At 34.6% G+C, this 16,270-nt stretch overlaps 1 protein-coding gene across 1 annotated transcript in view; it reads right to left on the bottom strand.

Moving 5' to 3' along the window:
* Positions 1-3,439: 3,439 nt before the first annotated feature.
* Positions 3,440-16,270, bottom strand: part of ARHGEF38 (Rho guanine nucleotide exchange factor 38) — a gene marked incomplete at its 3' end in the record, with an annotated part of 153,093 nt that continues 140,262 nt past the window's right edge. The window contains exons 11-14 of the mRNA XM_082653586.1: positions 13,780-13,923; positions 12,746-12,944; positions 12,346-12,605; positions 3,440-3,625 (exon numbers count right to left, since the gene is read on the bottom strand). Coding sequence (XP_082509712.1) covers positions 3,440-3,625; positions 12,346-12,605; positions 12,746-12,944; positions 13,780-13,923 — 789 coding nt within the window. The remainder of the gene's footprint in view (positions 3,626-12,345; positions 12,606-12,745; positions 12,945-13,779; positions 13,924-16,270) is intronic.

Genomic DNA, 16,270 nt, shown 5'->3' with positions numbered 1-16,270 from the left:
GGTGCACTGAGTGCCTTAAGAAACTGTAGTTATGACAAACAGGATTTAAGTAAAGTGGTTTTGCCATCTTAGAATATGAAGATTTCCTCTCTTTACTCACAGAACTTTGAGAGGTTTTTGCAATTGACAAAAGTCCAAGAAGTTTATGGAAAAGTGAAGAGTTTTTAATTCCATGTTTACTAATTTTTGTAAATCATCTAAATATTCATCACAAATAGTGACAAGCATCTCTAAAAGTCCAAGTTATAGTTTAGGGAAGATATGGAATATACCAGCACTTAAAAGTATTCCATGCAATGCTGCATTTATATGATTAACAATGTGCATTTTATTTCTTCTGCACAATTCCTCCTTCATAGAATTTTTATACTAAGACCAGATATTTTTCTAAAATATAAGGAATGTTCATATAGTGGCCTTGTGACTTTTTCACATGACTTAAGCACCCATGGTAACTTTGTATTACTGTTTTTTTAATAATTTCTAAACTTTATTATGTGTATAGTTTAAGGCATCTGTATTTAAAAATAAATACTAAATAAAATGTATATATACACCTGTTTATTTGTTTTGTGACGAAAACTAGCCACAAAAATTTCCCCTTCATTCTTGGTAAAAATACCTATTTCAGAGAATTCTATACTATAAAATAACATTTAATTTTAAAGATATAAAGAAAGAATATATAATTATATTAGCATACCTTGCCTAAATTGTAATGATGGCATCAACAGTTTTATCTTTTTAAACTTCTTGAAGACTTATATACATCATAACTGTCTTGGGATTTTATTTCCCTTAGACCCAACAAAATAATTCCTGACCTCAAAATTACAATTACTTGATTTGAAATAACATACTTAGAAAACAAATGTATCGCATAATGTTTTAAAAAAAAACAAACCTAAATGGCATATGAAATGTAGGTTGTATTTTTAAAATAGCAACAATGTAATGGATGTTCTGCACAATGGTGGGGGACTGCAGAAGGTGGCTTCATTACAACTCTTGCTCAGCAACTAACTGCAGCTATGATTTTAATGGTGTGGTGTCTTGTAAGGTCAGACTGGAAGCATCAATCCTAAGACCACACAGGTAGACAAAACTTCTCACATACATCTAGTCACTTATATCAGCCAGAAAAGCAGATATGTGTTACTTTTATAATGCTTCATTTTGGGGGTGGTGGGGGGAGTTTTTAGGTCACAATTAATTTAAATTATATAAAAATTCCCCACGGATTGGGTATATTCATAGTTGGCACAAGTTAAAAGACAAAAAGTCCCTGTATGTCCAGTCTTCTTTTGGTACCCAACTCAAAAAAATATTTTATGTATAAAACAACTATACCCCAATAAAAAAAAGTTTTAAAAATAAAAGAAATATGCCTCCTTCTGTAGTGAAGACAACCACTGGACATTTTGCTGGCTCCAATATGGGGCCTTTCCATGGGTGATATTCAAAATACTTAACAATAAGCATGGTAACATAAATTATTATATAAATCCAATATCTACATTTTTTTCTATTTTCTAAATCAATTAAATAATGTAGCATACAACTCACTAAGCAAAATAAATTGTGCAAATTATTCATCAAAAAAAATTTATGCAGAAACAACTTATAAGTAGAACTTTATAAGTCCAGGTTTAAATTAAGAATTTTAGAAACAATAGCATAAAATATAAATTTTTCTGTCATGTAAAGCCTTATCATGAATTTCTGTGGTTATACACGTCATATGTATGCTAAAGTCAACAGCTCTCTGAGAAGCAGCATTCTTCATTTGTTTTTCGTATTCCTCAGTAATATATGTAACGATATATATTATAGAGATCAAATCTTTGAAAGTAATTTTAATCTTAAAATTTAGTGTATTAACACATTTTATATGGACAATGAAAATCCACCTTATTTTGGTGTTTAAAGGAAACCACCAAGTCAAATTTAATCTTTTTTCTGTTTCAAAGAAGCATCTTTAGTTCAGTAAAATGTCTTGGGACAAAATATTCCTGAAATCTTAGGGGACAGTTCTGAGCTATTCCTAAATTAAAGTTCAGTGTTCCGGGACATTGTGTTACAGCAGATGTTATCCTCAGTGCCTACCTGGTCTAAGTACTAATCAGCAACTAGAACTATTTATATCTTAGCTCAGAACATGGAACACACATTCCCCATTCATCATCTACATGATTGAGTGATCCAAAAATATTTTCTCATTAAAGTATCATTAGTGATCACGTAGGATAGTTTTTAAACAATTATACTTTCAAAAATGTTTAAGCAAAAAATAAAAATAATAAACCTAGGTGCTTCCTTTTCTCTAGGCTTATCATGGAAGTTCCTATAGCCCTTGATTTTGAAAAACTTCTCAATACTTAAATATGGACCTAAGAGGAAAATGGTCCTCATCAATGTTCATTACTTTTATCACTATGTTCTTTGCTCATAGTAAATGTATACCATGTAGTGGTTAGGGGTGTGGACCGCAGAACCAGACCTGGGTTTGAGTTTCAGCCCTGCCACTTACTAGCAGTGTGACTTGGACTAAATAGATTACTTCACCTCTTTAGGCAACAGTTTCCTCAATGTTGTGAGTATCAAATAAGTTACCACATATAAAGTGTTTATAACAATGTCCGGCACATGGTATGCATTCAGTAAATGTTATCACTATTATTCAAGTTTCTTTTTTTAAGTTCGAAACTTACATTAAAGAGAGGGTCCAGGGACTTCCCTGGTGGTCCAGTGGTTAAGACTCCACGCTTCCAATGCAGGAGCGTGGGTTTCATCCCTGGTTGGGGAGCTAAGATCCCACATGCCCTGTGGTGTGCCGTGTGGCCAAAAAAAGAAAATAGAGGGTCCATATCAGACTTCTAGTTGACTGTTAATTAAGTGTACAATTTCTATTCTTATGTCTCTTTAGTACACTCCCTGGTTCATGCATATGTGTATATAATCTATACCATATAGTACACATATATGTGTGTAAACCATGTAATGTATATGGTATATATTTGTGTGTATGTATATATGTGCATGCGTGTGCAAAAGAGAGAATATGAAAAACAAAAACATTGAAGGCAAAATATACAGAAAAATAAAATACAGTAAATTGAAAAAACCTTGTCCTTAATCCAACCTTTCATGACGATAAAGAATACATTTACCCTTTCAGAAGATCACTTTTAAGTAGTTGATAGTTGGAGCTTTGACTGTTTTGCTATTTGTTTGTTTAGTGTTTCCTTCAACATGTATTCTTCATAATACATTTTGAAATAATCTTGTTTGGAAGTACAGTCTTCCTTAAAACCTGGTATGGTATCAGTTCATGTAGTTTGGAGGTTTCTTGATTTCTAGGTCAACATTTTGTAATGTCGGTTTTATGAGGTAGTCAGTCAACAACTTGCCAGAAGATAAAAGTCAAAGGCTTATTTTCTTAAGCATAAGTCATCTTCCCAAGGTAGTTAGCTGGAACATAGCCCTTCTGCCCTTGAACTTCAGCTAACCACCACTCTTTGTTGCCACTTAGGTCACAAAATCTAAGTATATGAACTCTTTGGTATTCCTGAAGGCTGAGTTCATGGTCACTCCGTGCCTGAAAGGCATGAACTGCATAGAAAATCTAGACACAGAAGCAAATGACATTATTAGAAGCAGAGCCTAAAAATTTAGACAAACATAATAAAGACTTCCAAGCTTTTAGAAGAAATGCTGAAGTTTTCTTATTTTTCCAAAGTCACTCCCCAACTCCTTTGTTGGATTTATTTTGCTAAAGTATGGCCCAAGATGAAAATAGAGTGAAATTTCCATTCTTATTGTTCTGTTGGGAGGAGTCTAAACAGTCCATTCTTGAAGGCAATTTGGCACTTTCTATTAGATTTTTTAAATGTTAACTCTTTTTGATTCAGAACTAGCTCTAAGAGTCTCTTCTATGAAATAGAAACATTGGCACAGACTATTGCATAATAATGTTACTGCAATACCGACTTACTTATAAGGTGAAAAGTGGGAGGGAAGTTGGAATAACACTAAAGGTTCAGCAAAAATTAAATTCTAGATACTTACATTAAGGAAATTTGTAGTCATAAAAATAGTGTTTGCTGAGACTAATAACACAGGAAAATTCTTATGATAAAGTGCTCAGCGCCCCCACCCAAAAGATACAGAATCAGATGTGCAATATGTGTCTAATATTGTTAGATGGTTTTCTTTGAGTAGTAGAATTAGAGGTGATTTTCATTTTTATTTGTTAACTCATTTTATAAACTTTTATAATGACAATGTATTAAATTTATAATTTTAAATTATTTGAGTGACCTAGAGAGACTAATAAAATATATTTCAGTCAAAAGAATTTTTCTTTAACCTCAAAAGAGTACTTCATAATTATTAGATGCATAGGAAGCCTCTAAATAAGTGACTAGTCCCTCCTCCACTAAAATCATAAGACTGTTAATAAAAATGTTCGGTTATGGTATAAAATTTAGCAATCAACTAACAACATTTATTCATTCATTTATTTAATTAGACGTTATTAAGTATCTATTAATAACCAGATATTATGTTATCAGAGAACTTATAACCCAGCTAGGCAAAACAAATGCCAATAAAAAGGAGCACATGCAAAAACAAAAAAACAAAACAAAAAACGCCCTACAAATGCAGGTGATATATATATATCAGCTAATTGTGAGCTGTGTTTTGGAAGAAGTAACCTTTTACAGGTGACGAAGTTGATAAAGGGGTGGATATGACTTATTCAAAGGTACAGAGATGAATACATGGAAACAGTATATGGGAAAGGCAAGCAGATTAACTTTCTCAAAATTGAAGGTCAATATAAAAAGGAAATTATGAGAAATAAGGTGACTCCATTGAGCAGGAAAGAGACTGGGTAATGTGGAGGGGGGACTACAGTTGACCCCTGGACAACACCCAACTGAGCGGGTCCACTTATAAGCAGATTTTTTTCAGTAAATTATTGGAAAAATTTGGAGAGATTTGCAACTATTTGAAAAAACTCACAGATGAACCACATAGTTTAGAAATATCAAAAAAATTAAGAAAAAGTAAGGTATGTCATGAGTGCTTAAAATATATATAGTAACTAGTCTACCCTTACTTGCATAGGCATAAGATGAGTGATATTTAACATAAAAAAATGTGTTCGTTTTCTTACTGTTTTATAACTTTGCTTTCAAAGAATTATATTACTGTTCAGTATGCCTCTTCCTCATAATTGGAGAGACTGCGTATCAGCCTATCATCACAGGTAAGTGTTTTTTTTTAAAGTAAACAATGTTTCCAATATTGTACTAGGAATATGGCTATAATACTGTATGCCATAAAAATTTGATAATGATTCAGTCATTAGTGTATAGACTAGCCTACCATGAAGCAATCATATTGATTACACTAGGCTACCATAAAGCAATCCTATTGCTGCTGCTTTGTTTTCAATGCATGAATCATTATACCTGTAAATAAATATGAATTGCTTTTTCATATTATTTTTTCATTTCTGATGTCTAGTGTTAGCAATACATTTAACATCTACAGTGTCTTGTGTCATATAATACAATATTGAAGTGGGTATTAAATGATTCATTTTGTAAACAGATGACATAAACTTAGAGTATCTATAAATACAGTACAGTACTGTAAATGTATCCTTTTCCTTATGATTTTCTTAATCTTTTTTTCTAGCTTACTTTCTTGTATGTATATATAATACATAAACATACAATATATATGTTAATCAAGAATTTATATTATCAGTAAGGCTTCTGGTCAACAGTAGGCTATTAGTAGTTAGGTTTTGGAGGAGTCAAAATTTTTTGTAGATTTTCAGCTGCCCAGGGGGTCAGCACACCTCACCCCCGAGTTGTTCAAGGGTCAACTGTATAGGTACAGTGTAAGCTATTCTTTAGATCTTGAACTATTTAGCTTTTGATGGTATTCTGATACCACTGACTTATATATCATCTCATCAGCTCTAGCATGAGCTCCACCTCAGAGAGAGGAACCACATTTCAACTTCCATTGACCACATCTGGTATACAGTAGGAATTCAAATATATGTTGATTTGATTTGAAAGTAAGGCTGAAGGGCTTGGATATCATACAAGAACATTCAAGAGATCATCTTGTGTCATACAAGATACATACAAGACAGATTGGTGGACATGGGTTATTTTGTAATTTTAAAAAGTAAAGAGAAAACAAAAAGGGAGATGCCATAAATTCTTGAGCAATGGAGTGGTAGCAATAATGACCACCTTTTATAACTCTCATAACAGTTTACATGTCAAATGTGCTTTATCCTCAACAACCCTGTGAGCTGTGACTTAAAGAAGTAACAAGCTCATAATCATAGAGCTAGTTGGTACTGCTAGGACCATATCTTCTAACTCCAAATCCTGTGCTTGGTCCATTTCTCATAGTACTTTAGGAACCAAACTCTTGTTCTAGCAAGGATGTGCAGAGTGTATTCTTGTGGAAAGGGACTGGAATCTCTAATATGTTTTGTTGTTTAGAAAGTGAAGACATTGAATATATTCACAAGAACAGAGTGGAGGATTTGGTTTGCAAGAGCTTTCAGGAATATCATGTATCATAACACAGCTTCTGAAATAATCTTAAGAGCCCACATTAGCAGTTGCTAGCCATCTTTTGCAATTTTTATACATAATGTATATACTTTATCAGTGCAGCTATAGATTTTTTAGCAGGTCAAATTACCTGCTAATATATGATTCCTAAATATTTGTGGTGGTCTTTCAATTTGGCATATATACTCTCAAGGGCAATATAAAATCTTCCACCTACATCTATTTGGTATGAAATTATGGCAAAGCTTATATTTTAAACACTCAATATAGATTCTCATAAAATTGTAAACTTAAATTACAAAATTATAATATATACTTTCAATATTTTAGATGGTCATAGTCCAAAATTAATTTAGGATGAGGATTTTTCGGTTTTTATATATGTTTGTGCTTCCACTTAAGATAGATACTCAAAATGGAAGTAAGTCTGCTTTTAAAGAGATGGTAGTCGATCACGTTTGACTACAGGTTAGAAGTTTTCAATCTGTTATGGATTTAAGAGCTAAAGGTTTTCTCTTTTTTTAAAAAAAATATTTCAATTGTTCTAGGCTGTTGGACTTTCAGTGTTATTATGTTTTGGTCCAGACACATTAAAATTTTGTAAATTTAAGACATAATCATCTAATCCTTTTTTTCCAAACCTTGGCATTTATGAAAATATATTTTATTAGTTGCTTCTTTGCAATCTGTAAAGCTCTGACACATTTTATGGACAATATTTTATGACTACAACCTAGTTCTCCACAGCATTTACTCTTTTTAAATAACACTCTGTATTACTGTATTATTGACTCATACCCAATTTATTACCTACTGTTCATAACCACCAGCTCTTTCCTTGTGGTACCATTGCCAGTTCAGCATTTCCATATGCTATATTTGTGCATTTAATTATTCTCCCTTAGTGAGCCACATTACCTCTCTTCACTGAATTTCATTTTATTGATTTCATCCCAGTTCTCCAGTTAGCAACAACAAAAATCATAATGTATTTTAATCTTTCTTTCCAAAACTAAAAAGCTACAAAACCAGCATTTACAGTATTATATTAGCTCAGGAAGCCAAGATAGTTATATGGCATGAAAAATGCTCATTCTTCTCTCTTACCCACCAGGAGCAAGCTTTCTTGTTCTTTAGTTAACAATTATGAATTGTTATTACACAAGTAATTTTTGTAAAAAACAATTTTAAATAAAGGTAAACACAAAGAAATTTACTAATTTTTATTAATACCTTGTTTTTCTTTTATCCTTTCTTCCTTTTCTTCTTCCACTTTTCTTTCTATCTACCTACCTACCTAAAGTGGTAATAAACATGTAATTATTGTACACATAATTTTTGCAACCTGCTTTTTCACTTCAAAATATATTTTAAAATCTTTTCATGTCAATAAATAGCTCTCTAAAGCATCATTTAATGACTACTTAAATATGTTACAGCCTGCTGACTTTTGAAGCACTTTAAAAATAATGACACACTAGATATATAGCATTATCATCATAAGCAGCTGAAAAATGTATAGAGGAGGGACCGGACAATGAATCTAGAATTAGTGCAAAACAACTTTTTTGATGTCAAAAATTATGTTCTCAGTATTATTTATGTGAAAAAAGAAAAGAGCACTGATTCTCAGCCATTACTTCCCTCTAAAACTTGGTTTTAGCCATTATTAAACTTGGTCCTCTTCAAGAAGTACCAAAGATTATCACATTAGTCCAACATCCTGCTTGCCAAACAAGGCATCTTACATACTGTGGTAGGCAGAATTCTAAGGAGAACCCCAAGATTACCACCTCCTGCTGAACTTGTTCTGTATAATCCCCTCTGTGAATATGATGGGATTTCACTCTTGTGATTAGGTTACATTTCATGGTAAAGGTAAAGGGATCTTACAATGGTGCCTAATAAGGTCCCTAATAAGTTGACTTTGAGTTAGATGAACACTATCCTGAGTGGGCCTGACATAATCAGGTGAGTCCTTTAAAAGAGAGTCCAGTCACCTCTGAAGGGAAAGATTTGAAATCAGAGAGATGCTCTCCTGCTGGCCTTGAGCAAGCCAACAGCCATGTCGTGAACTGCCTATAGGGACAGCCACGTGGCAAGGATCTGAGCACAGCCTCTGAGTGTTGACAGTGGTCCTTGGTTGATAGCCAGCAAGAAAATGGAGACCTTGTTCCTACTGGAACAAGGAACTAAGTTTTGCCAACAACCATGAGCTTGGAAGACAGCCCTGGTTTTCAGAAAGAGGCACAGCCAAGCAAACGTCTAGATTTCAGTTCTCTGAGATTCCAAGCAGAGCACCCAGCTAAGCTGTTGCCTGTACTTCTGACCATGGAAACGGTGAGATAATAAATTTATGTTGTTTTAAGCTACTTAGTTTGTGACAATTTGTTATGCAGCATAGAAAACTAATACAGATCATGCCATTATTATTTGATCAGAAGAGACCTGCAATTTGGTTTGCGTTATTTCAACTCAAAGCAAAGGTATAGGGGATTCTATGTGGCCGCAGATCCAAGCTGCATTTTCTAATCCAGCTATATTTGTAATAATGTTTAGATTTATATCCCTGACACCAGGGTCTGTTTTGAATTGGTTCGAAACTCAGAGGAGAAAGAAAACAAGTAGCACTTTATGGAGAGATATCATTAATATACTTTCTGTTTTGGGCAAAAGAAAATTATCTCATTACTTTTCCTCTCAGCAATGGAAACTTCTAATGGATCTAATTCTCATGATACATAATAGGTTTACTCAAAGACAATTACTCTGCAGTAGCAGCTAGTAGGCACTAGATGCAATTTTAGACTATACAGTTCATGCTGAAAGAGCCTAAGTGAGGTGCTTAATCCAAAAGTCCCTGTAAAGCCAAGTAAAAACTAGAACTCAACATCAAGCCAGCTTTAGGTCATCTTCACAAATTTGGTCCTCCAGTGTCTGTCCTAGGTTATTAAGATAACTTAGAAAGTTATCTTAGTAACCTAGAAGTTATTAAAAGCTAGCCAGGACATTTAATCAAGTATATAGATTTCACTGATAAAAATTCATTTATCAGTTGGTATTATAACATTATATTGTCTTATAGAAACTCTGAATAAACTAAGAGAGTGAATGAGTAATAGAAAAACAGGGTTTTTGAAACTTCAAGACAGAAAAGTGGTAAGAACACATAGTAATGTATAAATGAGTTTAGAATCAGTAGTGACTGGGACAAAGTACTTGCAAATTATATATCTGATAAAGAACTCTATGCAGAGTATATAAAGAATTCTTAAAACTGTATAATAAGAAGGGAAATGGCCCAATTTTTTAAATGGGCAAATATTTGAAAAGACCTTTCACCAAAGGAGATGCAGGAATGGCCAATAAGAACATGAAAAATACTCAATAGCATTAGTCATTAGGGAAATGTAAATCAAAACTACAATGAGACACCACTTCACTTCCATTAAGATGGCTGTGATAAAAAAGACAGACAATAAGGCAAGGATGTGGAGAAACTGCAATTCACAATCCTCATACATTGCTGTTGGGTACATACAACGGGGTAGTCACTTTGAAAAACAACTTAGCAGTTTTTTTAAAAACTTAATCTTACCAATAAGCAATTCCACTCCTAGGGATCTACTCAAGAAAATGAAATTCACACAAAGACTTACACACAAATGTTCATAGCAGCATTATGCATAATAGAAATTACCCCAGATGTCCATCAGTTGGTGAATGGATAAACAAAATATGCTATATTCATAGAGTAAAATACCGTTAGGCAATGAAAAGCAACAAAATACATATACATACTACAACACGGATGAATCTCAAAAAACATGCTAAGTGAAGGAAGTTGGCTGTAAAATACCACATGTTGTATGATTCCATTAATACAAAAAATACAAAGAAGGCAAATCTATGGAGGAAAAAAGTGATTAAAGATTTCTTGGGGCTAAAAGTGAGAAAGAGGAGGAGCTGCAAATGGGTTCAAAGGATCTTTTAGGGTGAAGGAAATGTTCTAAAGTTGGATTCAGGTAATGGTTGCAAAACCCTGTTAATATACTAAAAGTCAGTGCATTGTATACTTAAATTGCATAAATTGTATGGTATGTAAATAAGAACTTAATAAAACTTTTTTAATGTATCAGTCATGAATTGGACAGCAATCAATGTATTGTTGAAAGAAGTTGAATAAAAATAGTTTTGAAGAGCGGTATGGCAATGTATATCAAGACTTTACATATCCTTTGACACTCCAGTATTTTCAGGAACTTGCCCTACAGATATACTCATATATAAGTGTATAAAAATAGATGAACAAGGATCTGGCCTGAAATATTGTTTGAAATTTTAAAAACCTCAAAATATTCTGAATGTCTATTATTATGGTAATAGTTACATAAATTATGATGTATCCAGATAATGAAATACTATGCAGAATTTTTAAGGAAGAAGGTAGATATTTAGGTACTGTTTTATCTAAGATATATTGTTAACTGAAAAAAATTATGTACCACATATATGTTCCCACTCGTCTAAGTATAAATTCACTCATGTAAATATAATATCTGAAAAGATATACCTGCATGTTGTCTCTGAAAAGTAGGACTGAGGAGAGAATAAAGACCTTTACTATTAATTTACATATATCTTTCTACTGTTTTAACTTTCCACAAAGAACATGTATTAACCTTATTTTTAAAAAAGAAGTTAAAATTAATTAATAAAAAGCCACTAGGGGCTTCCCTGGTGGCTCAGTGGTTAAGAATCCGCCTACCAATGCAGGGGACACGGGTTCAAGCCCTGGAAGATCCCACAAGCCCATGCACCACAACTACTGAGCCTGTGCTCTAGAGTCTGTGAGCCACAACTACTGAGTCCATGTGCCATAACTACTGAAGCCCGCGTGCCTAGAGCCTGTGCTCCGCAACAAGCCCCCGCAATAAGAAGCCTGCGCACCACAACGAAGAGTAGCCCCTGCTCGCCACAACTAGAGAAAGCCCACGGGCAGCAACGAAGACCCAATACAGATTTTAAAAAAAGGCCACTAAGGAAAAAAAAACAAGTTTAAAAAAGGAACCAGTTAGTTCGTCACCACTTGGGGATTAACATTTCTGAGGTAGCAAAAAGGAACCCTATATTATAGTTAACTTACCATTTTGGGAAAGGGTTATGCCAATAGCTTTTGCACTGGTTAAGTGAGAGAAAGGTAGCTTTTAAAAGTTTCAGTATATGTCAATAGTATATGTCATTATGCAAGAGATTAAAAATGACTGATTCATAGATGGGGCAATGAAGATACTGCTCTCAGAGGAACTACGGTCAGTTTTCCACATGCTGCTGATGGCGGTGATCTGTTCAGTATTGAGCTGTTTTCCTCTCACGGGGGAAGTATAAAGAGACGATCTTCACTTCACTCTAAGTAGTAACAGCTACTATTTATTCAGTGCCTACTCTGTGCTGGGTACTTTACATATAAAATTATCTCTAATATCTCTAATATCTAATATCTCTAATATCCACACATCAACTCTGCAAAGTAGGAATTATTGTCCTCTTTTCTTCATTTGAGGAAACAGGCTCAGAGAATTAAATTCCTTGCAAAAAAGGTGCACAGAGAGGAAGTGCTAGAGAGAAGTGCTGCAGAGAAGCTGACACTTCCACCAAGTCTCACAGTAAGATAGAACATCTTTCATGATTCCATCAGCCAAGCGTCTTTACATCAGGTTCAAATTCTTACCTGTTCATCTACCTCTTGAAAACTGTCAACATCAGTACCGTTTGTTTCAGACTTCCCACACGTTCCACTAAGAGATGAGCTGCTATCACTTATGCTACCTTCTGGGGTGCCTGTGACACTGTCACTGGCTGGTCGTGAAGACACAAAGAGGCTGATGTTATCAAAATCATCATCACAGAACCTGTTCTCGGCGTCCACCTTCTGCACTTTTGCTGGATTGTAGGGTTTTAAGAAGGAGCAATACACATATCCTTTTATAACTGGATAGGAAATAGAAGAAACATGGTTATTTATAACTCTTTCCAAACAGTTGCATTTAGAGAAGGACACAGAGGCCCCCTGGGAAAATCTCAACTAGAAGAGAGGTGGAAGTTCTTTGCTTCTTATGAAAAAAACTTACTTCCTGTGTCAACAAGCCACCTGCTGGTACTCCCTAACGGATCCTTCTGTTCCATCACAGCCACCAACTCCCCTTCCAGAAGATTGATGTCATATTCTTGTGTAGCGTTGCACTTGCGCTTAGCTTGGTAGAGTTCCTCTGTACTGTACGTGGATAGAAGTTTGCAGCGGTGAGTGTCATTCTGACGTGGCACTTCCGGCTGGGAGAAGTAAGGAGAGCTTTTGGTTCAGATAGATGTATAATAAAATCCGCACAGATAAATATTGGTAGATATTTCTTCTCTGGAGATTTTTTAACTATTGAAGCCATACATTGATTAAGGATTATTTCAATGTTGAGGCAGAGATCAAGTTATTATGTGAAAGTATTTAGCTGAGTTATGCAGGGAAAGATTCTCTAGTTAGCACATGAGGGCAGTGTTGTAGAGAAAAAAGAAAATTCAGCTGAGAATACGAAGGCAGAGGTTCTAATCCTTCTTTGATGTTGAACAATTTTTTAATTCTTTGCCATGCTGTAGGCAATCACTTGTGTATTAAGCACTTGATAAATAATATTTAATTAAGTAAATTGTACATGTGCATGTATTTTTCCAGGAAATAATATCAGTAAATTAGGCAGGAGTCAAGAGGCCTGGCCCCTGTCCCAGCTCTGCCACTAAGTGACTTTGAGAAAGCCACTTCATCTCTGCAAACTGGGATTCCTTATCGAGAAAAATGAAAGGTTCGAACTGTAATGATTTTGCTCTATAAAATTCTGTTCATTCATCCAACAGATATTTATAGAGTGCCTACTTTGTGTCAGGCACGATTTAGGCACTTGTTTTGTACACATCATGTACAAAACAGGTAAAAAATCTATGACCTTATGGAGTTCATAGTATAGAGGCTAGAAATAGACAAGAAATTCTACATATAATAAGTAGGTAAACTATAGGATATTAGAATGACATAAGTGATATGGAAAATAATATATTATGATTTGATCAAGGCAAAAAAGTGATAGTCATCATTGTTACTGAATGCTACCAAACTCACCAGAATTTGCACAGTCTTCTTCCTTTCAAAACTAAGTTTCCTCTCAATAAATGTAGCACTGTTATCCTTCACAAAATTCAGATTTTGAACCTCTTCTAGTACTCGATTCTGAATTTCAGAGATGCTTGAAGCCAACAGTGGTAACTGTAGGTAGAAATACAACGTTCCCAGACAAATACTTAACCATATTAGGTATTGAATTTAGTAGATCTGTGAAAAATTGAACAGTGAAAAATGAACAGTGAAAAATTATACCATATTCCACAGTGAAAAATTAGGGCAACATTAAAACTCCTATATCAAAACCATCTAATTTGTTGTCTCCAGAAATCCCACAAAAATGACAAGGATTTTTTTAAGTTCAAGCTTAAATAAAAGGAAACAGCAGAGAAAAAATTACAATAGCAATAAAATTTTGGGAAGAAAGACTCAGTAATTGATGGCAATAGTGCTCTCCAATGTGGTAGGGTGGTACAGTAGGAAGGAGAAAAAGGCTAAAACAAGAAACATTGGTTAAGATCCTGTGGTGGTTAAAACAAATAAGCAAATTCTTTGATATGTTTCCCATCAAGAGTGGAGTCAATGTCCCCTTCCCTCAAAATTGGGTGGGAATTTATGATTGCCTCAATGAATAGAATGTTGAAATAAATAGAATAAAGGAAGTGATGCTGTTTGACTTTCAAGATTAGGCTAAAAAAGATCAATCAGTTTCTGCTGGTTTCTCTTGGGACACTCACCTTAGGGAGACTTTAGTTGCTATGGAAGAAGTCCAGTTGCACTGTGTCCACCATATCAGAAGACCATGTTGAAAGATGGAGTGGGGAGTGGTGGGGGTGGTGGTGGGATGGGTGGGTGTCTGTGGGGCCCCAGCTATTCCAGTCCCCAGCTGTTTGAGTCTTCTGTTGTCTTCCCACCACCAATCTTAGAGGCCTGAGAAAGTCTTTGTGACCACTTCAGCCCCAGCTATTATCTGACTGAGACACTGAGAATGATTACCTGATCCCAGAACTATGAGAAACAATAGTAAGAAATGACTATTGGTTGTTTCGTACCACCATGGTTGGTGTAATTTGTTATGCAGATATAGACAACTGGAATTGTTTTGAAGCAGTTGTATCCCCAGATTCTTTCTCCATTTCAGTGAATCTTGGTGATTGCTTCTTCCCTACCTTAGCAGAAGATGAAGTTTTCTTTTCTGCAAATGGTAAATCAGAGAGTATCTAGACTGGGGACACTAGGCACAAATAATGGTGGGGGACCCATGTTAGAAAGAGGGTAGTTAAGTGAGTGGATATAGACTGGACCCAGAGACCCTGCCAACCAGGCCTAGCAGTCAATCATTACCTTTTAGGCAGAAAACTTGAAGGGACATCTCCAGAGACTCTGACCAGTCTAAGAGGAAAGACCTAATGGTGCTATCATCAGGAGTTCCCAAATGAAATTGCAGTCAAATTGCTCTACACAGTAGTGGATGCTTAGAGTTTTCAATGCCTATCTAGGTGCTGAATGCTGCCAATTCGTCCTCAACTCTTTATCAGTGGTGAATGATCAAGTATATCAGACATCTAAGTTATAACTATAACAAGAAAGAAAGAACCTTATAAAAATAAAAGCAACCTGTTTTCATCTTAAGAAAGCCAAAAAGAACTTTCAAAAATTACAGTCATGGGAACAGAAATAATAATAAATCAAAAGATGGGTTTGAAGATTAAGTAGGAAATTTTCTTAGGAAGTAGAGCAAAGCAATAAAGAGACAGAAAATAAGTGGAAAAAGATACAAGATTAGAGGAACAACCCAGGAATTTCAGAAAGAGAGAAAAGAGAAAGGGAAGAGAGAAAAATCATCAATGAAATGTTCAAAGTTTCTAGAAGCGGAAGACATAAATTTTCAGGTTGAAAGGATCCCACAAAGCATCTGACACACCAAGGTTCATCATCATTAAATTTCAGACTGATGAAGACAATAAGAAAATTCCATAAACTTTTAGAATGGGATAGGGTGGGGAAAGTGCATACAAAGAATCAAGAACCAAAATGCACCCAGAGTCCTCAACAGAAACAGTGGAAGCTAAAAGACAATGGAACAATGGAATGCTTTCAAATTCAGGAAGAACAACTTAAAATTTTACACCCAGACACACTATCAATTAAATATGATGATAGTATAAATACATTTTCTGATATTTGAGGTGTCAAAATATTAACCTCCCAATTTTCCTTTCTTAAGAAACTACTCAAAAATTTACTCCCTCAAATAAAGGCAGAAAGCAAGAAAGAAGGTCAACATGGGATAAGGAAATGTGAGATCCCACACAGAAGAGAGGTAAAGGGATTCCCCAGAATGATGATGAAGTAATCCCAGGATTACAGTTAATTATGAGATAAAAAAGATAACCAGTTCTCTGAGAGATTTCTGCAAGAAGACACAATTAATAGAATATATCACACATCTGAATGTCTTAAGAAGTGATCCAGTCAAACTGGCAAATAA

Source organism: Grampus griseus (genome assembly GCF_964374135.1).
Source record: "Grampus griseus genome assembly, chromosome: 4".
Lineage (NCBI taxonomy): Eukaryota > Metazoa > Chordata > Mammalia > Artiodactyla > Delphinidae > Grampus > Grampus griseus.
This window is presented reverse-complemented; position numbering and strand designations above follow the sequence as displayed.